The sequence below is a fragment of the Scatophagus argus genome, chromosome 6 (assembly GCF_020382885.2).
Source record: "Scatophagus argus isolate fScaArg1 chromosome 6, fScaArg1.pri, whole genome shotgun sequence".
Lineage (NCBI taxonomy): Eukaryota > Metazoa > Chordata > Actinopteri > Scatophagidae > Scatophagus > Scatophagus argus.
In genome coordinates, this window is record NC_058498.1 from 19,815,665 (window position 1) to 19,842,258 (window position 26,594).

At 39.9% G+C, this 26,594-nt stretch overlaps 4 protein-coding genes across 10 annotated transcripts; 2 read left to right on the forward strand and 2 right to left on the reverse strand.

The window, feature by feature from the left end:
• Positions 1-2,334, reverse strand: LOC124061245 (homeodomain-interacting protein kinase 2-like). Its single transcript, XM_046392893.1, has 2 exons — positions 593-2,334; positions 1-108 (listed from the first exon to the last, which is right to left on the reverse strand). Exons 1-2 carry the CDS (start codon positions 2,155-2,157, stop codon positions 87-89), a joined length of 1,587 nt encoding a protein of 528 aa, XP_046248849.1. The 5' UTR covers positions 2,158-2,334; the 3' UTR covers positions 1-86.
• Positions 2,335-4,795: 2,461 nt separating this feature from the next.
• LOC124061029 lies at positions 4,796-11,411 on the forward strand. 6 transcript variants are annotated; one of them, XR_006843670.1, is made up of 5 exons: positions 4,796-5,022; positions 5,224-5,433; positions 9,352-9,412; positions 9,984-10,068; positions 10,160-10,871. XR_006843670.1 is itself a non-coding variant. In XM_046392527.1 (3 exons), the coding sequence occupies exon 1, from the start codon at positions 6,330-6,332 to the stop codon at positions 7,371-7,373; it is 1,044 nt and encodes a 347-aa protein (XP_046248483.1). In that variant the 5' UTR covers positions 6,230-6,329; the 3' UTR covers positions 7,374-9,412; positions 9,984-10,068; positions 10,160-11,411. The 6 variants fall into 6 exon arrangements, 2 of the variants coding, with proteins under 2 accessions (XP_046248483.1, XP_046248484.1); XR_006843671.1 differs by lacking the exon at positions 5,224-5,433 and having other exon boundaries at positions 5,003-5,022; XR_006843669.1 differs by lacking the exon at positions 4,796-5,022 and having other exon boundaries at positions 5,034-5,433.
• A 5,875-nt stretch (positions 11,412-17,286) lies between these two features.
• On the reverse strand, positions 17,287-21,517 carry spata18 (spermatogenesis associated 18). Its single transcript, XM_046392792.1, has 12 exons — positions 21,142-21,517; positions 20,271-20,376; positions 20,060-20,175; positions 19,762-19,880; positions 19,544-19,639; positions 19,318-19,452; positions 18,965-19,196; positions 18,695-18,853; positions 18,422-18,597; positions 17,978-18,101; positions 17,780-17,848; positions 17,287-17,526 (listed from the first exon to the last, which is right to left on the reverse strand). The coding sequence occupies exons 1-12, from the start codon at positions 21,226-21,228 to the stop codon at positions 17,470-17,472; spliced, it is 1,476 nt and encodes a 491-aa protein (XP_046248748.1). The 5' UTR covers positions 21,229-21,517; the 3' UTR covers positions 17,287-17,469.
• Positions 20,692-26,551, forward strand: sgcb (sarcoglycan, beta (dystrophin-associated glycoprotein)). 2 transcript variants are annotated; one of them, XM_046392796.1, is made up of 6 exons: positions 20,692-20,804; positions 23,262-23,471; positions 23,609-23,794; positions 23,908-24,099; positions 24,918-25,049; positions 25,259-26,551. In XM_046392796.1, the coding sequence occupies exons 2-6, from the start codon at positions 23,292-23,294 to the stop codon at positions 25,457-25,459; spliced, it is 891 nt and encodes a 296-aa protein (XP_046248752.1). In that variant the 5' UTR covers positions 20,692-20,804; positions 23,262-23,291; the 3' UTR covers positions 25,460-26,551. The 2 variants fall into 2 exon arrangements, with proteins under 2 accessions (XP_046248752.1, XP_046248751.1); XM_046392795.1 differs by lacking the exon at positions 20,692-20,804 and adding an exon at positions 22,344-22,475.
• Positions 26,552-26,594: the final 43 nt, after the last annotated feature.

A 26,594-nucleotide genomic window follows, 5' to 3' on the forward strand; every position in this document is an offset into this window, starting at 1 on the left:
AATTTGCAGATCCTGTTGAACAACTTCCTTTGGGACCTGACTTCACCAAAGCCTGTTTCTTCTTCAACTATTTTATTGCTTCTGGGCTATCGCTGTAATAAGGTTAGACTACGAATTATAGGAATTAATAAAAGGAAGGAAAATAAAAGATTAAATTTGACTTATTTACTATATATAAGTAATAAAGTCTAAACTCTAAACATAAAAACACAAGGAAAATTAGCAAAGAAATACAACATCACATAGTAATTGACTATTGTTTTTTTGGATTGTGGGAGGAAATGGGAGGAAACCGGAGCACCCGGAGAAAACCCAGACAATGAAATACAACATCACATAGTAATTGACTTTTTTTGGGGGGGGGGGATCGTGGGAGGAAACCGGAGCACCCGGAGAAAACCCAGACAATGAAATACAACATCACATAGTAATTGACTTTTTTTTGGGGGGGGAATCGTGGGAGGAAACCGGAGCACCCGGAGAAAACCCAACCGGAGACAGGGAGAACATGCAAACTGAAGAAGAAGAAGAAGAAGAGGAAGGACAGAAGGGTCCAGACTGGGATTCAACTACTTACCATTGTGATACTTACAGTTTAACAGTGGTCTCTGTGCAGCAATCAAAAGATTTGAACATTCTGGTGAAGAATTTGCGGATCCTCTTGAACCACTTCCTTCGGGACTTGACTTCAACAAAGCCCGTTTCTTCTTCACGTAAGAGAGAGGCAGGTGGAGCTGCCTCATTTGTGCCAGGTGGTTTCTTATCAGCCCCAGGATTTGATGTTTTGCCTCTCTCACTTAAGAGAGAGACAGGTGGAGCTGCCTCATTTGTGCCAGGTGGTTTCTTATCAGCCTCAGGATTTGATGTTTTGTCCATGTCATCTGTAGCTGTGGTCCTGTCAATTTTTTCAGCAGCCGTGCATTGTGGTCCATTATCGGTGTCCTCGGCAGTTTCTTTGTTAGTTGAAATTGAGCTGTCCGAACTATTAGGGGAAGGTCCATGCCAACTAATTTCTTCGCTTGATGTTACAAAGGGCTCGAATTCAACAGATGACGTCTCCAACTGGCAGTTTTTAATGGTCTGACAGACTGATTTGACATACATGTCGTCGTTAGTGTCACAACTAAGGTGTTTCATTGTGATGAAACGGTGACCTAAGGCTTCACTGGGGGTGATTCTCTTTTCAGGATCCACATGTAGCATGCGTCTGAGGAGGCTTAAAAAGGCCCGTGTGTCTTCATACTCATTAGTAGTCTTCTTTACTGGTCTGGCCAAGTCATCAAAGCTGTTAAACGTGTCAGAATCACTGCTACGTGGTGTGATCGCCCAACGTTTTGTAAGCTTGTATTCAGCTACTGTTTTGAATCTCCATGGAGAATCAGGGGAGTCTTTGTCCTTAATGAAATATTTCTTGGAATAAATTCCAACATTTAGCAGGTGATCTTCAGGCTGACCGTTCATCTGCATGATGACTCTCATGACCTCATATTCAGAGTATAGTGGATACAGGTGCTTGCCCAGGTACAGGAACGCTAAAACACAGCCAAGTCCCCACATATCGATGGCCTCACCCAGTGGGAGGCCCAAAATGACCTCAGGGGCCCTGTAACCATTTTTTTGAATTTTACAGCCTGTCCTCAGTGCAACAACCCTTTCAGCAAAGCCAAAATTGATCATTTTCAGCTTGAAGGGCTGCATCTTATGGTTAACCAGCATTATGTTGTCTGGCTTGATGTTTGCATGTACCATAGGTATGCTCTTTAGGGCATTCAGAGCCACTAACATCTGTTGTGCCATTACTCTGATCTCAGACAATTGCAGTGGGGACGTTATATTCACCAGATCCTCAAGACTTATGTCAAACATTTCAAATACCATACAAATATGTCCCATATAATTAAAACTGTCAAGTATCTTCAGCAAATTATGTTTGTCTGGTTCAAGCTTTTTCAGCGCTGTGAGGATGGCCTCCTCTCTTCTGCCATAGGAGGACAAGTCTCTCCGCGTAATCTTCACGGCCATCACTTCCCGAGTGCTTAATTTTCTGCATTTGGCCACTTTTCCGAAAGTCCCCTGTCCCAGGAACTTCTTTATCTGGTATTTGGTTGAGTCATTGTACAGAATGTCTTTTGGTTTAAAATTTATGTTCTCGGCCATTTCTTCAAGTTAAATGTTTCCAGTTCTATCCAACACAAACGGTATTTTTTTCTTCAAGTATGTCTTGGACAGATTCGAACGGGCAAAGAGCTATTCTATTTATAATATTTTTACCGCATCTAGCGCTTTGATCTCAAAGAGCTTTTATCTTCAAAGCAGAAAGGACAAGTGATTTAAAAAAAAGTGGTACTTCAGTTGCAATAAAAGAAATGCTGTGGTTGGTCCCAACACGCAGCCAGCAGCTACTGAGGCAGAATGAGGGCCCAGTCACACCATAAAGTTGCACAGCAACATTCAACAGTCCAGTTACACCAAAAGCAAGAGATGTGACGAATACAAAATAGAGAGTAAAAAAAAAACAAAACCTAAGAAAGCTCAGTGAGCCCGTGAGCTCAGTTACTAATGGGACAATAAGTTTGACTCCTCCCTGTTTACACGCCATGCCTCCGTTGTAGAACAGATTAGCTGAAATTTCAGCCACAAAAACAAAAGGCACTGGTAATGGTACTCCTGCTTTAGCGGGATGAGGTTCGATTCCCTGCAGTGTCCCAACTGTTTTGGCATTTACATGAAAGCACCACTCAGTAAAAAGTTGCTAACTTATATCTTTTGTTTTGTGTTTTCCACACTCACCATCATATATGTATTACATGGATCGGGCAACACTTTGATCATACAATAACATACTAAGATTAAATATGACTTACTTACTATATATAAGTACACTGTAAAAAGTCCTTCAATGGTGCAGTCTATAGGAATTTATTTTAAAAAGTATATTTCATCCAGTAAATTAATTCCCTTTTCTTTTTGAATTTACGTTAAGTTTGTCAACTTTGTGGGCGCCATGGGTCCACACCGAAGGTATAACATTAACATTAATCTGGAACAACTACACTGACGGTGAAAGTAGAGATGTTTGGGCTGTTCGAAGTTGACTTCAAGATAACGTTAGCCTCAGTGAATGTGAATTATTCTGTCTCAGATCACTTGTCTTAAATTTTCTGCCTCTGTCCAAATTAGCTAGCAAAACCCTAGTAGCATGGCCTCGCATCCTTGTCCACGTGTCAGTTAAAAGTTAGGTCAACTGCTAGGTTTGTAACTGTTGTCGTCCCTGCATGATTGCAAAAGATGAGGACATAAAATATTTCTGGTGTCTCTCTCTGCAACGTGGTATTATGAAAATGTGTAAATGTGTGTGTATGTCTTGTTCTCTTCCTGCTTTTTCTTTGAATGAGGGTAAAAAAGTAGAAGTAGAAAGATAGGACTGGACAGGCTTGCACCAACAGTTCAGCAAAGTAGTTGTCCATGGATCTAGTCTGCTTTAACATTGTTTTATCATGCAATTATTAATATTTTTACATGTGCAGTGAGGTCTGAAATATTTTTACAAGGTGAAGTCTACTCGGTGTCATCAAAAAACAAGGGCTAATCAAAAATACTTTTTCAGAGACTTGGTTTAAATGTAACTGCTACACAAAAAGTATGACCATTGCATACTAAGTATATAGTACATGATTAAATGAAATATTCTCAGTAATTGTTGGTTGCAAATGAATTGCATATGGCTTAATTTAATCTGTTGATATATTTGTCTGAAATTTATTGAAATACTTTGAAACCATTTGTTCAAGTGAAAAGATTATAGGTTTTCTTTTGCTTTGCAATAACATTAATTATTCTGATATTTTCATGAATAAACTCTTCTTTCATTTGTGTTGCTTCTTCAGAGGACCATCAGATCTACTGGGAGGAGCAGTTCATGGAGTAGGTAAGCTTTTAAGGTGAGGCAAAAGTGGTAACAACATTGCAGGGGCATATTCATCCAATGAGTACTTAATTGTATTGTGTTGCCTAATTGAGTGAATATTGCAAAACAAAAACATTGTTTACAGCTCTTTATTAATTTTAAGATTGCCTGCAAGATTCAGTTTTTTGTTATTCACTTATTAACTCTTGGATCCAAGTATCTCTGTGGTGAAGAAGAGAGACGTGACGCTGAGATGCCTCATTGAATACATGGAAGAGAGTGGGCAAGAGCTCATCTCTGACTGCTACCTAAGTATAGTTTGAAAAGCGACAAAAAGCTACACTCTTCATTTCTAAGGAGATGGCTGCACATTGTAGAGCTCTGAAACTTTTAAACTTGATGCAGCTGATTTAAAAATTATACTCAAGAACTGCAGTCGGTCTGACACACACCCCACAAAGTCACTTTAGTCTATGGCCAAATCAAAGTGAAGTAATTTTTATTGATCGGATATTATCTCTGGTAATCAAATACTGAAGGACTTTCTAATCAGTTTTCTATTAACTGTAATACTAGCAGTGTAAATTGGACTAAAAACATAATGTATGTCATCATTTTCATAACGTCAAAAGTGGTAACATAATGGTTTAAATTAATTATACTGCATTGCATATGTAGGTTAATGTCATACCGATTAAAATATAGTGAACTTTTAATGTGTGATTTTATTGAAGGCTTTTTGTCATGCCTGGTGTTTTTGGTTATGCTTTGTTTTTGATTTTTGAGTCCATGTGTCATGTTCCATGTGTGTCTTGTGTTTCCATGTATTATGTTCAAGGTTTTTGTCATGTCCTGTTTTATTTTGAAAGTGTCTCTTCCCGTGTGTGCCCTGTTTTCATGTAGCTTTGCTTTTAGTTTTCCTGATTGCTTTCTCCCTCCTGATGTGTGTCACCTGTGTCTCGTTGTCATGTCTATTTAGTCCTTGTCTTCCCAGTCACCTTTGTCTGTGCGTCTGCGTTTTTCCACCCAGGTCAAGCCAGGATCTATTGTTAGTTTTGCCATGCCCTGTTTTTGTCAGGAGTTAAGCCACAGATATTCACAGATCCTAAGACACAGTAAGTGTGTGTTTTTTGAGTTAGGTTTTGTTATCCTAAGTAAAGACTATTGTTTTTGGACCTCCACCTCGCCTGGCTGCGCCTATTTGACTCTGCATCGGGGTTCAGCTCATTTCTGCGTCAGCGACGCCGACCTATCCTGACACTTTTGCCGATTGTTCTCTGTTGCCACTTATTGTTCTGTTTTTATATGTCATACAGGGAAAAACGGAGAACAGTGTTCACGAGCATTTGAAAACGCACAACATGCAGACATATGTCTGCCATGAGCCAGATGCAGTGGGAATCGTCATTGAGGGAATCCCAGTTCTTACTGATCTTGGCGATCTGGCCAGGGCATGTTGCCTGCTTCTGGGGATGAAATATACTCTGAACCTGCACTATCCACCCCAGCTCTGCAAAACATTTGAGGTGTTTGTGGGAATTGACATGTTGCGCCCAAAGCCTTCTTCCAGATTCATGACACTCAAAAACAAACTTCTGAGCTAGTTGGTCAAAGGCTGACTGTAGGAGCCAAATTGGTTATTTTCTATGTTCACAAGTGTTGCATGCATTTCTGCCAGTAGGTGGCAGTATCTATTTTAGGCCATGGTTTGAGTCTATAAAGGGAGGTGGGTTAATCAGCGTAGTGGTGCACGCTGGGGAATCCACACGGTTTTTGACCGTGCCATGGTGTATAACTTCACAGGTCAGATTGAATTGTTATGGTTAAAGTGAGTACTTTTGCGTCGACTGTATGAAGCCTAATAAACCTGGAGTACAATCAGTAGTGTTTGGACATTGGCTGTGTTATGCATTTACACCTGCATGCACCTACACAGGCACGCGTACAAGCCAGTTAAACAACCAGCGTGCGCGGATAGTGACAAAGGGCCACTATATTAGTCAAAAACCTGGTTCCCATCGGACTCGTTGGGAAAGCAACAATCGGCCTTCGCTGTGTCTGGAAAGCGGCCCGTACCGCATGGCGCCGGGAGGAGGTGATCGTGGGAGGACGATCGAAAGGAGCTGCTGTTGCTGCTGGGTCTTGGCGTGAGGTGGAGTTCGGCTACGGAGGGCCGCAGCGATTCCGACGGAATTCGGCGGTAGTTGGAGGAACGGCCGCAGCGGATCGGCGGAGACCGGAGCCAGGCGAGGCAGCGGAGCATCGGATCAGCTGATCACCGCATAGCGCCCAGCTCACTGATGCCGAGGTATGAGTAGCGCTACAATAATGGCCATTGGACCTGTGTGCACACAATTAAGGGGCAGAAATCCAATGCATTGGTGGCCTAATTGAATACGTGATTGACTTTGTGTTAACTTTGATGGTTGTTGCGAACTGTAGAGCGACTGAAAACATGGAAACCGGAAGCGAACGAAAAGTTATAATGATTGAAAAGGCGCTTGCTGATAAGCTTTTAAGGTTGCAAGCGGAACGAAAGGCAAAGCTGAACAAAGCCGCCAATATACGAAACTTAATGAAAGATCTCATCGTAAAGAGTGATAAAACAATGGTTTGTGATGCTTTGAATGAATTAAGGGTGGTGTGTGATGATGCAAAATGTATCCATAAACAGCTGTTGGGTTTAATGCCAAGTGATGAACAAGAAAAACATGAAATATGGTTTAAAGCGAAATTTCTGTCTTTAAATGAATGTTTCCATGATGCAGAAATGTGGTTTTCAAACTTGGAAGGTAACATACAAGAAAATGTTGGTGTTACAAACAATGAGGGTAATGCAAATAAAAATGAGGTTGGTATCAATCAAAATGTCACAAGCAATGAAAACAATGCACATGCAACTGGGCTGGTGGTGGATGACATTGGCCCAGATGATAGCATTTCTAATGTGGAAAGCAAACGTTCAAGTAAAGGAAGTAGAGCCAGTGGAGGATCAAGCACTGCTTCAGCACGCATAAAAGCTGAAGCAGAAAGAGCTGCTCTTATTGCCCGTGCTTCAGCTCTTAAGGAAAGACACGCATTGGAGGAGCAGGAGCAACAATTGAGGAGGAAACGAGAACAACTTGACTTGGAAGTGGAAATGGCTGCAACAAATGCTAAGTTGGCAGTATTGCAATCCTCTAGTGTGGGAAGTGCTGGTTCAGGATCCAAAAATGCAATGGGCTCTTACCTGGAAAATAAAAAAGGGAAAAACGGGTCTGTGGTTGTGTTAAATTCTTTGGCAAATGAATATCAGCCTGGATTGTGGAAGTCGATGCAACAACAGTGTTCAGTAAATCCAAATAAACCACTGGATGTGCGATCAAAGGAACGTGGTCAAGTTTTAAAACGGATTCTGAACATCACTACAATATGCATGACCGCCAGAAAAGCATGGGAAATTCACACCGACTTAAAGGTCAAATGACAACTTCTCAATTAAACAAGGAAATCCGTCAACCCCAAATCACTCATCAACTCACTCATCCTTGCATAAATCAAATTGCATCTGAGGACATACTTACCGTCATGCACAGACAAAATGAAATAACAGCTGCTTTGGTGCAACAGCAAACTGCAAGATCTCTGCCGCCGAGAGACATTCCTATATTCGAAGGGAACCCTTTGCAATACAGAGCATTCATAAAAGCATTCAAGCAAGGAGTGGAGAATAAAGCAGAAGCAGCAGATTGTCTTTTCTATCTGGAGCAATTTACCAGAGGACAGCCACAACAACTGGTACGTAGCTGCCAGCACTTGGCTCCTGATCGCGGCTATGCAGTGGCTAAGGACCTGCTGCAGGAGCATTTTGGAAATCAATATAAAATTGCTAATGCTTATATGGAAAAGGTTCTAGCCTGGCAGTCCATAAAGGGTGAAGATGTTAAAGCACTCCAAGCATATTCTTTGTTTTTGCGTGGCTGTTGTAATGTAATGGAGGAATTGGAGTATATGCAAAAGTTGGATATGCCTGCAAATATGAGAGCCATTCTTGCAAAGCTGCCATACAAGTTGAGGGAGCAATGGAGATCCATTGCTTATGGAATCATGGAACAGACACAGCAGAGAGCTCGCTTTACTGACTTGGTTGTATTTGTGGAGCGTCATGTTAAAATTCTTTCTGATCCTCTGTTCGGTGACATCCAAGATCACCCGGTTTAAGTCTTATCAGGGTGAAAGGAAATATTGTTGCCACCACTGTAACATCTACGACCTCATCAGAAAGGGGGGAGGAGCCACCAGCAGGGCTTGGAAAGTCAGTTAAAGCAGGATGCCTTTGCTGTTCATACAGTCACACATTGGAGGAGTGTAAACCGTTTAATGAGAAAAGACACAAGGAGAAAATTCAACTTCTGAAGGAAAAGGGAGTTTGCTTTGCATGCTTATGTGATGGTCACATGAGTCAGGAATGCGAGAGGCGCTTGACATGCAAAGTCTGTGGTCAAACTCATCCCACTGTGCTGCACATCAGTAGTCAACCACCTGCTCCAGAGCAAAAGAAACAACCAGCTTCACAACAGCTAAAGGGCCCACTCGGTAAACAATCAGCTTCTTTCCAAACATGTGGGCATACAGGGGCCGGTAAGGATGGCTGTGTTCTCCCAATTCTTCCTGTAAGAGTGAAGTCTGTGAAAGGATGTGACATTATACAAACATATGCATTTCTGGACCCTGGTAGCTCGGCCACGTTCTGCTCCGAAGATCTAATGCAGAGGCTGAATATTACAGGCAGAAGAACCAGTGTTTTGTTGAACACAATGGGCCAGGAGACTGTTGTTCCATCTTATTCCATCACTGGTTTGGAGGTGGCTGGATTAGAGGGCAATGACTTTTATAGTCTCCCAGAGGTCTTGAGCCAACGGAAAATGCCAGTCACCACTAATAATATAGTAACAACTGAGGAACTGGATAAATGGTCTTACTTGTCGGACGTTCACATCCCACACATAAAGGCAAATGTTGATTTGTTGATAGGAACCAACGCTCCCAAATTGCTGGAACCATGGGAGGTCATCAACAGCCACGGGAATGGCCCGTACGCTATTAAAACTGTGTTGGGATGGGTAGTTAATGGTCCACTGAGTGGAAGCAGTGGTGCCTATACTGACCTCACACTCATAAATGGCCCTTTTGTTGTGTTTTTCAGAGCTTAATGAATGAGTGAGATGAATGTTTAATTGTTAAGGCCGCATGTCAGAAGTTCAAGTACATAAACCGTTTTATGGTAAATGTTTTAATCCACACTAAGGTGTACTGTACTGTGCACTTAATAAGTTCTTTGGTGCCAAATGCTGTGGTCAGGAGTCCCTGTATTTTATTTTAATGTCACATGTTTTAAGAGTATAATGTATAATGTAATATGTTTTTTTGTTTTCTTTGCTTCACAACTCTTGCTTGGTGGGCAGTTAAATTGAGAACAACATGGCACCTTCACATCAACAGATGGAACAGCAGATCCCACTCATGGTAAAATTGTTTCAGATTCTTAACACATCTACTGACTAGTTTGGGGAGTTAATAAATAACAATAAGAATGATAGTGACAGTAAGCACAATAATAATGACTGCATGAAGCAAAGAGTTCTACCTTCTAATAAGTCATTATTGTCATATGTCATTATTATTAACATATTTATGTACTGAAACCATTTATTAATTTTTGTCCTGCATTTGTAATATGCCTCATGTTGTTTAAGCTGAAAATGTTTTCACTTGTATGGGAAGATGAATATTTGAGGTTTATCTTGCGGAACAGAAATTAAATTTAAAGGGGTAATTTTGATTATGTATTTACATTTTCTTACAAGAATAAAAGCAAAATATCAGTTGTGTTTTCAACTCTAGTGTGTTTTGTAGCGATAAGACATCAGCATCTGGTGAATCAGATCACCGTATGCCGTATCCAAAGGGTTTCCTGGTGTGACTGCAACTATTAATGAGAAATTAGACGACATCATGTAGTGTAGTGGAGGTGCACTGTTTGGTACATCTTTGTTGCTGACACATTCATATAAATATTATTTGTTCTCTTCATCAGGCTCTTGGAAATGGATCATCCTTTCATGCGGTCTGGTACTTCTGTTCTTCATTCCTCTCACTGTTTGGTTAGTTCGTCACTACAGGTTAGTCGCTACATCTTGTGTTGTATCTGTCTAATGACCTGTGTACACACTGCTGCACAAATGCCTAACTTATGATCATATTTGTGTCAAGGTACCAGATGTTTTGCACTCGTAGTTGCTGGCCAGTTTCCAAAGAAGCCCTGCCGGCCATGGAGCTTCCTGCAACCAAGCAGGATGCAACGGAAGTGCAGTGGGATTTATCCTGGATGGAAATGTCAAATCTGCTGGATAAGCAGTTATATCCTGGCACTTAAAGGGTAACTCTTACATGCAGTATACAGGAACCACTAAGTGGAGTGCCATATGAGATGCTTCAGAGTGCTGCTATTGATGTATGAACAATTTGTAGCAAATGAAGATCACAGAAAGGCCCCAGTGTGTGCCACAAGGGTCTGTTACTGGTAAATTTATCTAAACTACCTGCCTATGATTTGTATTTGTATTTTCTCTGTTCACTGATGATACAAGACTTTTGTACACTAATACAAAATGCTAATACAGAGATGATGTAAACTTTGAAATGGTTAGCTGAGCAAACTTACTAATAATATTAAAAAGACAAGCTTCGTAATTTACAAAAAAATACTCCAAAGACTGAACAAATATTACATATTTATAAATAGTCTCTTTCATGAGTTATAATATTATATACTGTATATTAACTGTTGTTAATTGTTAGGGGTGCTACTAACTCCTTAACAAGATACTTTAAATTCAGAAAAATCATATCACTGACATAATTTCAAGTAACTATGACTGTCAAGTGTTTAGGAAATATAATAAATAAGCATATGTTTTTATGTATTGGTTCTACCTAATATCCATCCTGCTATTTTCCAAAATGTTTTAAATGTTTCAAATCAGACCTTACCTCAGTTTGTCAAAGAATTCAAATGCGCTTAAATATAGATGTCACACTCTCTTGAGTCTTCAAGACTGAGCTGAAAAAAAATCGAATTGATGCCAAGTAGTGTATTATTTGTACAGCGTATTATTTATTTGTTATTGCTATTTTAGGCTCTGGATTTAAATGATGCCATTTCTTATAGAGACCCATAACCATTATCTGTCAGGATAGATGACATGGGGAACTACATGACTCACCATTAAAAAAAATATATATTTTGGTAATTTACATGAAGTACATCACTATAAAAATAAATATACACGCATATCATAGGCATTATATCTTTGTTATTATTTGAGTCAACTGAAAGCACCACCAAGCATTTTATTTACAGCTTTCCTAGCTTTTACTGTCTTGGGCTCTGACAATTTCATTCAATCATTTGTCTCACTTTTTTTTGTAAGCATCAGATTTGAAATAAAATCAAATGTACTCATTTCTGATAATGTTTTAAGTCTTGGCTCTATCAGTGACCACATTTCTTTATCTATGAGGACCTGGGGGGGCTGCTATAATGAGCAGCCCAAGTCAGTGTGCAGAGACAAGTATGAGCACAAAGAACTAACACAAGATCATCCCGTGTCATTTAAATTATGCAACAGTCAGCCTGGCAAAATCATAGGAAAATCTGGTTTTAAGGGAATCTGTGGTGTCAGTTCCCAATATGCTATGGCAGGGAGAGGTGACAAGGCCCTTGTTAACCATGAGATTAGAATTTATACAACAGCTCTCCAGCATAAGAAAGCAAATTGCATGAAAACTGCTACCCTCTGCAAAAGTATCACCAGTGAGACCCAGTCAGAGTTCAGTCTTATAAAAAGAATGAACTCCCTTAAGGACGTGTAGAGTTGACCTGTGAGCTTGTATTTTGCTGCAAAGAAATACAGGAGCAAAGGTTTCTCCAACTGTACTTGTTTTGAGCTCTATAACTCTAACAACTAACTGATTTTCTTCCTTCTTGTCATACGTGGTGCAAAATAGAATGCCCTGCATAAGTCAGACCGCTAAGGTATAGAAAGCATATTATCTTGCACAAGCTTTTGTTCATTGTGCATCTGCACAGAGTTCACGCACATCATGAGTAAGAAACAGTTAGATGGGCTGCAGTGTGAGGCTGCCTTAGAGATACAGTACATTGCCACACTTTGCTTTGTCTCATTGAATATAGTCAAAGCTGTCATGACCTCTACAGATCCCTCGAGGATGTTCAGTTCAATTGGGTGGTCCTGATATTTACGTTTAAACTAAATCTGCTTAAATGAGGTGGACAAAATATCCTCCTTTCATGATAATGTAGTTCAATAAAAGTTCAAATAAAAACACAGAAATGAACCATGTTGAAACAAAATCACAACTGGACTCCAAAAAGGAAGATTTTAAGAAATGAAGCATTACTGGTATTTGTGTTGCACTACACTAAATCATAGAGATATTTTGATTTATTCTTGTCACTCTAAGTATTTTTTTTTCATTCTGGCTGGATATTCTTTATCACAAAGCACACAACAGAAGGGACAATGGGAGGTGGTGAGTCATTCATGCCTGATTTTGTTTTTTGTTTTTTTCCTTGTTGCTTCTTTTATTGTTGCCTTAAAATGATTTATTTTGGTTGAGGGTCATTCTAATTCATTCTTTTTATCTCACTTTACTGTTATTCTTAGGACTCCATCTCTCTAATTAACGGGATTAAGAAAGTCAAAAATAACTCATCCGTAAAATCCCAGAGGAACAATACAAGTAAATAAGAGCTTTTCTGTCAGACATCTAGAGTCGCAGACATCCAGTGTAACCCTGATAATCTCTGCTCAATATGTTCTCCATCTCTATGCTGGCTTCTTTTTGAGCAAAGGTTCTCTGTCAATTTGGTAACAAAATGCATTTTCATCAAGCCAAGGAAGCGGTTTCAAAAAGTTAGCAAAAAAAAAAGATATTTTATTAAAACTGCCATTCTATATTTCTTCACATCTATTCAAAAATGTGACTGACACTGTCAAGTTTTCCTTTGTCTCCCAGGGGAGAAAGAGAGCACCACCCTGTCAGGGCAGGCCAGCAAACAGAGATTTAAACTCAGTGTGTCTGTGACAGCCCCAGAGAATGGGCCTGGAGGCTGTGTACTGTCTCTCACAGGTCCTCACTATGGGTGGAGCTGAGACCATTAAGCTGACTGAGAACACCCGGCCAGTATGTCCATTTACCCACCTGCAGACAAGCCATCAAGCCAGACAACATAATGCTAGTTAACCATAAGATTCAGCCCTTCAAGCTGAGACTTGTGGTTCATACAGTTTCCGAAATGAGGCAAGGCAACAAATTCAAAGACCAAGACTCCCCTGGTGCTCCATGGAGGATCAGTACAATACAGTCTCTATGACATACTTAAGATCTGCCCAAAAGAAAAGGATGCCACTGAGTGCAAGGACAAACAAGCCTTTTTAAGCCTCCTCAGACGCATATTAGTTTTACGCATGCTTCATTGTATTTCCCTCACTTTCAATATAATACTCTACCATTTTCTCCCCAAGGAAACTCCTACAGGTAAACAGCATGCGTCTCTGAACCCGCTTCCCCAGGAGCTTCATGTGCTCCCACACAATCCCTCTCTGATCCATAGAGAAAGCACAGTACAGGGAAACATTTGGTCCAGGTAGACACTTACTTACAGTTACAGCCAACTCATAAGCTGCAATGAAATGGGGAGATACATGATGAGTTAAACAATTTTAAACTTAAGTTCAGACTAACTGTAATGATGATGAGGTGTGGCTGTGTAAATCAGTAGTGTAGGTGACTGCATGGGTGTAATGGCTAATGTTGGGTGCATGTTTACAATGCGTTAACACAAAATAAAGGAGAAGAATGGAGCATGCAGGTCTGGGTGCAGGTACTGACGAAGAAGTCCTCTAGTGTCTGAGGAGGTCGTTGAGTCGGGCTGCTTCCAACAAATTGGAAACTTTGGTTGGATTTGCAATTCTGAGCCTGTTTAAGCTCTAGCGACTACTGTATCTCCACTTTGGGCAATGAAGTAAGATTTCACTTCTAGCACCTGCTCACACCTTGTCACTCTGGTCGCAGAGGAAATAGTGATTTTATCATTTTTACTACCAGAAGCCAGCTAAATCTGAATGCAGAAGCTTAATGCTGTCTTACTGTCAATGAAAAGACACTATATAGACAAAAGTATCCAGACATACCTCTTTATGGGGATGTTTTTCAGTGAAGGGAACTCTTAATGCTTCAGCATACCAAGATATGTTGGACAATGCTATGCTTGCTATGCAACAGTTTGGGGAAGACCCTTTTCTATTCCAGCATGACTGTGTCCCAGTGCACAAAGCAAAGTCCATAAAGACATGGCTGGATCACCCCATCCAACACCTTTGGGATGAACTGGAACAGAGATTGCAAGCCAGGCCTTCTGGTCCAACATCAGTGTCTGACCTCACAGGTGCTCTACTGCATGAATGGACAAAAATTCCCACAGAAACACCCCAACATCTTGTGGAAAGCCTTCCCAGAAGAGTGGAGGCTGTAAAGCTGTCTATGTAATGTGACGTCATTTAAGTCCCTGCTGGTGTAACAGTCAGATGTCCCAATACTTTTGTATATATAATGTACATTGTCTGGTGCTTTGTGGTGTTATTGTCCATATTAGACACAGTGCACAACAATTTTTAACCTTTTTTCTCCATCCATCCACAGTCTGGGGTCATTATGTCTGCAACCACAGCTGACCACAACACACCTAAGTAAATAATCCCCCCCACCAGGCTCACAGAAGAACAACTGAGCTGAGACAGACTCTGCAGGCTCCCTCCCAGTTCTACATGGTAGCAGGACCTGGCCTGAGTCCCAGGAGCCAGGACCTCTCTGAACTACTGCAGATCAGACAAGAAGCTCATTGTGTGGGAATGCAATGAAGTTTCCATGACATGGGTTTCTTGCATGTTCTGCACGTTTCTTTTCCAAATATATTCTCAACAAAGGATATTTGGTCTTTTTATGTACATGTGAGTGTGGATGTCTGGCTCTGGAGAAATGATATAGGCTGATGTAGTGTTAATCTTTACACTGGAAAAACACTGAAATGTGTAAAAGCACAAGATCATAGTCAGTAAGCTATGCCATTTGTGGCATTCAGGATACTGACACAGAGTCACAGTCCATACAGCATCCTCTAATGTGGAATGTAATCAAAGTAATCAAATTTAATTAGTATCTGCACCATGAATGAATTATCACCAGTGGGTGAATACAGTTTTGGTCTAATCCAGCAATGTAGGTTCTCCCCAATAATCATTGATACCAGTAATTTTTCTCCTTCATTATGTTTTAGGACATCTTGACTTCATTTGAAAGTGACAGCTGAACAGAGACAGAAAAGTGAGAAGAGAGAAGTGCAAAAGGTCCTTGCTGGATCCCAAAACATGCTGCTATAGCAAGGCACAATCTGTCAAGAACAAACCAAGCATCCGAAATAGCAGTAAATTAACAAGAAACACCACTACATGTCACTTACAGAGCACAGAGATGGTCCGTTAGTCACCCGTAAGAGGGCTCTTAAAGACTCAGAGGTCATTGAGGCCTGCTAAAGCCCAGTTTCTGCACTGCAGAGCAAATGCCTGACTTTAGATATTAGATATGGTTTGAAGAGCTGGTAATATAATTGGATTTCTCAACAAGGAAGGAGGTTACAGGCTAGCCCTGGCAATAGGGAGGCCTAATTAAAGAGCTGAGAATACCAAAACAGTGAAGGCATCATGACTGGGAAGTTGCTGCTGGGATTCCCTCGAGGATTTCATTCAAATGTAAACATATTGGTGCACTCACACACATGACTGATGCACATTGACTAATATGGCAGTTCACAGATGAAAAAAAAGGAGCTGGATCAACTTTTTTTACATGATTGTTAAATTAAAACCAACCAACTAACTAACTAGCTACTTAGAAACCAAAGCTGCAGCTTCTTCAGTAATTTTAACTTTTGAGCTAAGGTTCATGATGGAGTAGCAGCGCCATCTACTGTTAAAACTGGGTAGTAGCAATACTGTGATGTCAGTAAATGTAAATTGGGGGAATTATTGAGCCCATTGTGGACGACAATGGAATCCTTTGAGAGCTCAAAATATAAAAAAGAAGAGCATTCATGAGTAGAAAAAGGGCTGACTATTGATCCTTGTTCAATTGTAACTGTGTTACTATGCATTTCCAACACTGTATATACTGTACATGGGTGTACATCCTTAAACTATAACTTGACTGAGAGACATTCATGGCTAGCATTTATGGTAAATGAAGCAGCCATTCTGAACAGTGTTTAAAGGTACTGACAGTTGTTGCTACAGAGAAATTCATCCATAGTCAACATAAAATAGATACAAGTGACAAAAAACTGAAAACAAGTTGGAGTTGCAGAAAACTAAACGTCTGCCATTTATTTTTTAAAAATGCAATCATAAAAGGCACAGACAAAGAATATATTAATTGCACAACACAATTCAAATCATGGTGAAATCAACTGGAATTTACCCCACAGCACTGATTATATTTTGTAAATTCAAGGGCAAATTGACTATAGTAGTATTGCTATTATAATGTAGGGGTGATATGCAGTACACACAGAAATATTATTATTATTGCATGTAGCCATTTCTGTAAAATAACTAGCTGCTGTTGGCTCTGTTCTCATACACAATTACTATTATGTATGAGAATAAGATACACAAGATTTCAATCTTGATTTAACTAAATATTCTAAACTTAAAACAAGCAGAACCGTCTTCAGTTGTTCATGTTATAAACATTCAATTTTATGCTATGTTTAATGCTTGTAAACCCCACTATGTTTTATTTTATTTAAAAGGAATTTTCAGGACATAAAACAACAGCACCAAAAAATGTAAAAAAAGAAATGTAAAAAAAAACACACAAAAAAAGGGTAACCACTGACAATAAAAAAAACCCCACAATAACCAATACCAGTGACTCAAGTACTGGAGGAGTTGAAGTTAGCACTGATGATTAGCACCATACTGGATGTCCTACTGCACAACCAAAGAAATCTGCTACATAGGTGCTGACTTTTGGTAAAGACTGCTGACAGAAGAGATGGTTCTGGCTACGCAAGACGAGGTAAAAAGTAAAGAGAGGAGTAAAAGTTGAACATGTTTCCTATCATTAGCTGTCACACTAACCAAGTGCTACTGTGCAGGTCCAATGTACTTTTAAGCTTCTGATGATCACTGAAACAGTGGTAGTTCAATCAATCAAACACTTATTCACAGATAAAACATAGTAAACCAAGACAAGTGTTCAGTTAGCTGCCAGACTATTTTATCTATAATGACAGTAAAATACTGTCAGCACTGACCAGAAATGTGATCTCTGAGCAGTCCTCTGAGTGCTACAGTATCTAAAGATTTCATTGCTTTATTTGGTGAAAGCATGAGAGTAGCCATACAGATGAAATGAGGTGTGAGATGACAGAGAGGCCTTCATAGATGGCTAGCTGTGAGACGTTCAGGAGACAGGCTTCTTTTGCTGTTAAATGCCTAAAAAAGAATATTTTGATCACATTTTCAACTTTTGAGTAAAATCCAAGTCCAAATCCAAATAAAGGAAGCAATGAAGTATATATCCTTACAGCCAGGGGCGTCCATGCATGTTTGTTAGGTGGAAAAAGTGATACATATGAGTTTGAAGTTTATGAGTAGCTGAGCAAACCCACCAAAATGACCCAATCCACTTTGTGAGCAAATGCCCAAATATTTCTGTGTGTCTGGAGGTCAAATATTAGAGACTTACAAGACTGCGAGTTGGGCTGAGAGAGCGAGAGCGAACAGGGCTGGCACTCCTGCTCCGGCTTCTGCTCCACTGCAAAAACAGAAGAGTCACCAGTAAGCACATGAGCCTTCGCGATTACTTTCACACTCTTAAATTGTTCCCTAGAGTAACACCTCAATGAATTCTAATTTTTTTTTGGAGTAGTATACAGTCCCGTACCAGAGCACCTCTTCTAGTCACAGCTTCGCCCTTCACTAGCACAGCATCTCCTTCCACCAAGGCTGGCCACACATGGTGCATCACTAGAGGAGCAGTGAAGTCAGAGTCATAGCTACGACGATACCTGTAGAGAGGTGGGTGAAAACAGATGAGGTGAGCTCTGAGTATTTCTGTGTAGTGTGGAGGGTGACATCTACTGGTAGATACATTAAATAACAACTAGATTTAGTGATGAACTGTGGTTCATAGGGTGATGTTTTACACAGATTGTCTGGGAATGTAGCATGATTTCTGAACCGATGCTTTCTGTAATTACAATGCATCAAACTGACCAAATGAGCACCACAGTTTTACTGAACCGTTACAAGAGAGCCTGATTGCTATAAAAGAACAAATATGCAGCCTTTCTCAGAATTTAGAATCAATACTGCATAAAGAACTAACTTATTGTCATTGTAAAGTTCTCCACCGCTGGCAAAGGCCAAGTCAAGAGGAGGATCCAGTGTCTGCATGGCAAAGGCCACCCTGCACGTGTCCCTGATCAAGGCACTGATGAGGACAAAGTCCACCTCTGGCGGGAAGGAGATCTGAGGATTCACATTCATGGCATTGATCACATCCTGGAGAGATGAAAGTCATAGTCAGCCTTTTTCAGTATCCAACCACATTCATTTGGTCATACATGTTGCAGGGGACACATGAGAGAAGTAGTCCTACATTGACGCTGGCCTGAACATCATAGAGGTCCAAGTTCCTGACAATGTAGTCCACAGCTGCATCCTCAAGACTCTCTGGTCCAAAGTGGGATGGGGACAATGTCTTTCTCACACGCAGCTTAAACTGACGGAAAGCCAGTTTTGCTGTCTTAAAGGATTCCTGAGACACGATAACATGAAACCCTGAATCAAGTCCAAATAAACATTTTCTCTGCCCACACTTCTGATCTACCCACATTTACATGTTGCTCTAAAATATTTCCAGTCATACCACAACAGCAGTGAAGATGATTTTCTGGACCATGTCTAAGTCAGAGATGTAACGTCGAAGCAGAGTCTGGGCCTCCAGACGCTCCACTGCATACAGGTCATTGAAGCGCGATACAAGGCGTGCGTGGCGGGAGGAGTTAGTGAGCTGAGCTCTGGTGGGCGACTCGCTCCTCACGGGGCTGGAGGAGCGGCTGAGTCTGGGCAAGGGGCTCGGAGAACGACTTCTCACCAACCTGAAGGAGAAGGAGAGAGAAACACACATGAACCACATCATCATTTGAGACATCATTCTGCATGGTGGTGTCAGAGTGTGTGCATACAGTATTTGCATGTGTGTGCTGGGTGCAGGTTTACCTCTCCTGCAGCATGGCCTTCTCTGTGCTCAGGTAGGACACTTCATCTCTCAGCAAGCGGATCTGCCGCTCATAGTCACCAAGAGCATCCAGCTTCCTCTTATAAATCTCCACCTGCTCACGTGCGGATCGCAAACTGAAACACAGATACAGTTCGCATCAAGAGACAAGCACATTTGCATTTTGAAGACAAATATATTACGACAGTATTTGAGTGTATCACCCACTCTGCTTTCAGTTGCAATATTTCGTCCTCAGTGGCCAGCAGAGTGGTAGCTGATTTGCTCCTTATCTCATCCAGCTCCTTCTGAGCTTCGACCAGTCTGGTAAAACAATCCATACAATGGAACTTTTTGAGCAATTTATACAAGTTAAGTTTGGAAACTCTGACTAGCTGAAACTCTGACTAACCCTACTTCTGTTGTCTCTTCTCACTTAGACTCACTCTGCTCTGATGGACTCCAACTGCAGCCGAGTGGAGCACAGCTCAGTGTCCATCTTTTGCATCTCGCTATCATGGGAGACAGAAAGCTCCCTGATCCTCCTGTCCTTTTCCACTGAATCCTGATAACAACAAATAATACAATACATTACAAATATTATACAATAACCACAACACCAGATGGCAATGAGGAAAATTATTCAAATTGTGTGGACATCTTGATATATTTTCTGTCTACAGGGCACAACGTTAGAAAGGAAAGGAATTCTGTGTTGTTACACAGGGTAACAGATGGTGTCACCTGGATAAGCTGCAGACTGGTGTCATCAGTGACCGTGGGCCTCGCCATTGAGAAGCAGGTTCCAAGCCAAGGCAGCAGGCGCATTTTGATAGTGTCCACTCCAGCATAGTGTCCTCCTGAGTGTGTGTGTTGAAAAGTTCATGTTTAATTACAACCTGCTTCATTCTTTGTAAACAAAAACAAAGTCCTATAGTGCAAATGTAAAGCTCACCCTCAGCAGCTGTGCGGTTGAGGATGGAGAACAGTTGGCCCTGGATCTTGGCAGTTAGTTCAATTAGTTCACAACATCTATTCAGATTCTGGTCACAGGAAATGACCTGGGAGGGTGAATATGAGTTAGTCACTTCGTCATCACAGCACATTAGTGGATTCCTATATGATTGTAATTTATTTATTTTATTTTATTTTATAGTGAGGGTTTGCTGACAGACCAAAGGAAGCAATAGCTTGCCCAGTTTTGTTATAAGGCACTAGTAAGAGAGACAAATGCGCCACACATCGACTGTGTTGATTTGTGTGCATTTATAGTGTAATCTGCAAGTAATCGCTATATTTGAAGTTTCGACAAATCACTTCCGGTCTCTTTGCAACGCACTGTCCCAGTACTGTAGCCACCCAGCGGGTTTCAACAGGAAGTAAAAGGATGTGAAGCATCTGAAGGAAAAGATCTTTGGACTAGTCTAGCAGTAGCCATGGTGACTGGCGCCCATAGCAACCAAACTCTACCGGGAAATCAGCTAAACAAGTAAATTCCTTTAGTTACTTTAGCTTTGTGTTATGTTTTAAATTATTTAATGTATTTCCAATGCTGTCTAAAATAATGGACAAATAAATGGACAAAAGGAAGATGGTGAAAAAAAAATAACCTGTTGGCATTAGTAAACAATGCAAGGAGGGTAACGTTATCTACAACACTTTGACTAAAACTTAGCTAGGAAGATTTTACCCGTATGATATGCAATTAATTTTTAGCCTCTAATTCATTAGACAGTTACCGTGGAACAGATAGCGAAGCGGGCTGAGGCAACTGATGAAGTGCTTTGGTCAGATTTAGGTCGGTCATTACTTATTAATTAACTTACATGATAGTCTTTGTACCAGCTCTCGAGCTTCTCCTGTAAGACGCTGAAGGAAGATGTATTGGTTAGTCTCCTCAGAGTGTCGGCCATGTTCGTCCACAATAACTAGCGTAACAGGTTTAAAACTGCCTCCGGAGGAGAACAACAGCCGGGAGATATAGTCTCTAAGGGACGTCCAAATACCAAGCACCGCCTCAGTTGTGGCAACCAAGTGAGGAAGAGGAGCCGACAACCAAACCACGCAACGTTTTAAATAACTCGCGACGGATAAAGTACGAGTTCTCTCCGCCGCTCCTGTGCAGGTTCTGCTCTCTGCTCTGATGGATATACGATTGTAATGTCACACTGTCAAATGACACCAAAGGCCAGCAGAGTAACACTGTGGCTCAGTAACACAGATATGCTGATGTTTCCACCTAGTGATCCAATTATCCGATTATCATACAGCAGGCCATACTGAACTGAATCACATGTGCAGAGAGCGTATGCATAATGAGAACATTTATAAACGAGTAGCCTGAATTATGTGATTAAAATAATCATAGCATAAAACCAAAAACAAGCATCCTAGAGTTAAAACAACTATAATGTAGTTATACAGTACTGATATAAATTTCTCTAGTCATATGCATATTTATGATAATAATTGTAATAATAATAAGTGATTATTATTTATCAGCGATATTGTCCTCATCACGTGCCTTGATCAGAAATATATATATATAATTGAAGTTGCTTTGACTTTATCCTTTTAAAAAGATAAAGCCAAAGCAACATCAATATCTATATATGGGCTATATTTTAATCCACACACTGTCCTGATTTAGTCTGCATCAGCCATATACCTTGCCTCATGCTCAAGATTTCCTGTCAGTTTGTCTCTATGTGCTTCACCAATGGCAATTTTATATAAGTTTTGGTGTTCAACAAAAAAAATGAAATCATTTCTTTATTATTATTATATGCTAAATATAGCTTTGATTTAACTGTAATTGAGAAGTCGAGCTCGGATGTTATGGCCCGCTTGGCGTTTTATCTATGGAAAATATGAATGGACATGTTTTTCTATTTTAGTATCCCAATGTTATTGGCTGGCTGAACTTGGAATAGACCATTTTATTATCATCATAGAAACGTTCTTTTTTAGCGCACGCTCAGTGCAAATAAAACTTATCTCAGTTTGTTTATATCAACATAAGCTTTTTTAATCCATGAAGTATCTTCCAGGCAATAACTTACAACGTAATAATTTCTTTCGCCTTTTGGCTATGAAACATGGTATGTCCCCTGTCACCCCTGCAAGCAGGAGAGGGAGGGTAAACATGGCGTCTGAGCAGGTCCGTTATCTTCAATATTTGTTGTTATTCTTTCCTCTTTAATTCGTTCTCTGCTTATATATTTGTAACGAGGGCAAAAATACGTATTCCTAACTAACATGGTGTAATAAATATGAATATACTGGACATTTTTGCCTCCCTGAACAGCTGTGTGGCCTGCGGCTCGTTATTATAGTTAGCGTCTTATGGAAATAAAATGCAGAGAATTATTGCAGCAAATCTGATGTTTGACAACGAACTAATATATATATATATATATATATATATATGTATAGCATGGAAGCTGTATGATAATGTGGAAAGTCGAGTTTATTTCTGTTACGCTGCTAAAATGAGTGCAGTTTATTTTTAGTTATGGCCACAGACTGGCAGTCGCGGGGCATTTCACTGACAAGCATTCCAGCGCAGAGCACTACAGACAGTAAACATAAGTAAGATCTAAAACGTAAAGTTTCATTCTGCTATGTGCAGCGAATGTTCATTTGTAGAGATGTTCATACACCGAGAAAGACAGAATATAGTGTGAGTGAGAAAAGCAAGAAAACAGTGTTACCTCGACGTGTATTATTACACTGATCTTGACGAGAGTATGAGAAGTTTGATTTAAAAAGCAAATTTAGTCGTTACATTGTGTTATAAGACCATGATACCAAATTTGTGCTGGGAAACGGTTATTTTTGGTGTGTAATTTTATGACTTAAAACTAATTACCGATTCCTCATGCTTCTCCTTACTGTCAAAAGTATATATTTGGTGTCATGCCTCAGAGATTGTTTTGCCTTCCAGGAGAGTTCCAATGGGCCTGTGAAGAAGTCCATGCGAGAGAAGGCTATAGAAAGACGTAACATCAACAAAGAACACAACAGTAACTTCAAAGCAGGCTATGTACCCATAGAAGAAGAACGTCTTCATAAGACAGGGCTGAGAGGACGCAAGGGAAACATGGCTGTTTGCATCGTTGTCCTCCTCTTCCTCCTCGCCTTAATTAATCTCATTGTGAGTAAACGTGCTTGCTTATCAGTGGATAGTACACCTTGCTGAAAATTGTGGTAAAGAACTGACAGAGAATAACCATATTGGACGATCATGAATCATGGTCTTTTAAAATGTGCAACAACTCTACTGTTTTTCAGATCACTCTGGTAATATGGACAGTGATTCGTATTGGTCCCAATGGATGCGACAGCATGGAGTTCCATGAAAATGGCCTGCTGCGCTTCAAACAGAAGGCGGACATGGGCATCGTTCACCCACTGCACAAAAGCACAGTTGGAGGGCGTAAGGACCAGGACTTGGTCCTTGTTGGCAACAATAACCCGGTGAGAAACACAAGTACATTTACAGTGAGCACTGAGCATTTTAAAAACAGAGAACAATTTATCATGTTGTGACTTCAAGAACTCGTCTCTTTTAATTTTTGCTGTTGTTCCAGGTTGTGTTCCAGCAAGGCACCACTAAGCTGAGCGTAGAGAAGGACAAGACCTCAGTCGTCAGTGATGTTGGCATATCCTTCACAGACCCTCGCACGCAGACAACGTTCTTTAGCACAGACTTTGAAAACCATGAGTTCCATTTGCCCAAAGGTGTCAAAGTCCTCAGTGTGAAAAAGGCTTCTACAGAAAGGGTATGTATAATTCTGTATAATGTCTGACAGCTATAACAAAAAGTAATTCATTCATTATGTTTATGAATGAAGTTTATTATGTTTCACAACCTTTGCACAAAGTATCATGAGCACACATTAACCCATAATGATAAAAATGAAATGTCATTTTTAGAAATTTTGCAAATGAACAAATAAAGCATTAAGGGGACACACTGGACTTCATCTCTGTAAAGTGGAAGATGTTAACAGACTATTCTGGACAATCTTCAGAATAAGTATCCGAATGTGTTCAAGTGGCCCAACCAAAGGACAGACTTGAAATGTGAACATCCAGAAAAATGTGAAAATCTGAAAGAGAGTCATATGCAATACAGATAATGTAGATAATAAGCTGCTAAATACAGAATGGAGAAGAGGCAATATTTATTCACTGTTTTTACAATGGCAGAAATAGAAGTGGGAACATGAATATAGATATAAAAGTATATTGCTTTTGTATCTTTAATAAATGTGTAAAAAATGTTTTCAGAACCTGGTTTCACATTGTAATTATTCAGTTTTTTGTGTAATGGCAAAATATATTTTTATATTCAATGCACATGCATATGTGGAAAAATTAGTTGAGACCAAATCCTTTGTAGACCTCTGCTGTTTATAGTATTGATTAATCTCAAGTTTAAAAAATAATCACATTTCACACATTTTCCTTCTTGGCTTCTTAGCTACTTATTATGGAATATGCTCACTGGATTGTGGGTTTAGCATTCCACTGAAAATCCCATTGTTGAAGCGAAACATCCATTTACAATTCAAATCTCATGTCTCCATGATTTCAGATTACCAGTAGTGCAGCATCTGACCTGAATATTAAAGGGGACAGCAAGGCCATCATTCGTGGAAATGAGGGCGTCAACATCATGGGCCGGACTGTAGAGTTCAAAATGGGTGGAGGCATCGAGCTCAAGGCTGTAAGTATGGAATATAGCAGCTTGTTCAGTTAACATGACATGACTTGGGTGTGTGACGCTGGAGTTTAGTGTGCCTGTTTTCCCACTTTGGTACAAAATTTCCCCAGATTTCGTGTTTTCAAATAAAAGTTTTGCAAACTCCTGCATGAATACAGTTTACAGGTAATGAAGATGTGAGGATTAATTAATTATGGTTATTGTCTTTGCAGGAGAACAGCATTGTCCTCAATGGATCAGTCATGTTCAATGCAACACGCATCCCTAATTCTGCAGGAGATGTATATTTCGATGAGGGTCTGGAGCGATACAAGCTCTGCATGTGTGCAGATGGGACTCTGTTCCGTGTGCAGGTGAAATATCACAACATGGGCTGCCAGACTTCAGATAACCCTTGTAGAAAAGCTCATTAGGAGACTTGACTGGAATCTGTTGTTACATCTCCCTACAATTGTCACCACTCAAGTTAAATTACAAATTTGTGTATGTACGACATTTTATCTGCGGTTCTTCATGACTTGCACATAATAATACCTCTGCAGTTCACCTGGCTAATTCCTCATTTTATTTGCCAAACAGGAATTGTGTTACAGATTATTGCCAGTTGGCCAAAGATATTAATATCCTTGTAAATGCGTAGGTATTTTTATTGTTCTGCAGGGTTGCCCATTTTATCTACAATTTATAATGCCATATCAATGCATAACACTCCCAAATTAACATTAAACTGTGGTTTATACTGCCCATTGACAGCAATTAAAAACTTCAGAATTTATGTTTTGCCTTACCGTCCAGTATTACTAAGTTACGAACCTTACTGAGGGGTTGTGTAAGATTTTATTTGCTGTTCATTGTTTCTGGCAGCTGTGTTTGATATTTTGTTTATAATATTCACTGACAAGCCTGAGACTTTATATGATTTAAATTTTATAATTTGTGCATTATTGATTTGAGGAAGTGTAAAACGCTAGATACATTTTAAGCCATCCGGTAATGCTAAGGCAGAGTCGGTCTGTTTCTGCACATGTTGGACTGTGCACGTGCCAATGGATTTACAAGGGATGATTCAGAAAATAATATATGTGTAATATTATAATTTTGTTGCAAAACCTTTTTTACACTAAAATAATGCAACATTGAAAAACAGAACAAGAGCCTTGCACCAATGCTCTGTCACATATTAATGCAAAGCTCTTTAAATGTTGCTTTTCATGACTGTCAGGAAGGTTTAAATGTTTAGTAGCTTGGTTTGAAGCTATACTCGAATTTTGTGCAATACAGTACAAAAAGTTTGACTTTGATTTTGCTTATATGTATTGTCTTGTCTGTTTTCAAACAGTACTGATGTTGAGAAATGTCCCGAAGTATCATGAAGCCTGTTGTGAGTGTTTTTGTTGAACTAAATGACAAAAAGCAATCAGCCTTATTTTAAAAGTTGTCCAGCATCTCATTGCTATGTTTGTTTCAATAAAGAAGCACAACATGTTGCTCTGTGAAACTTATTATTGTTGGTTCACAAATGTCTCATATGCTTATATGGTCTTTCGT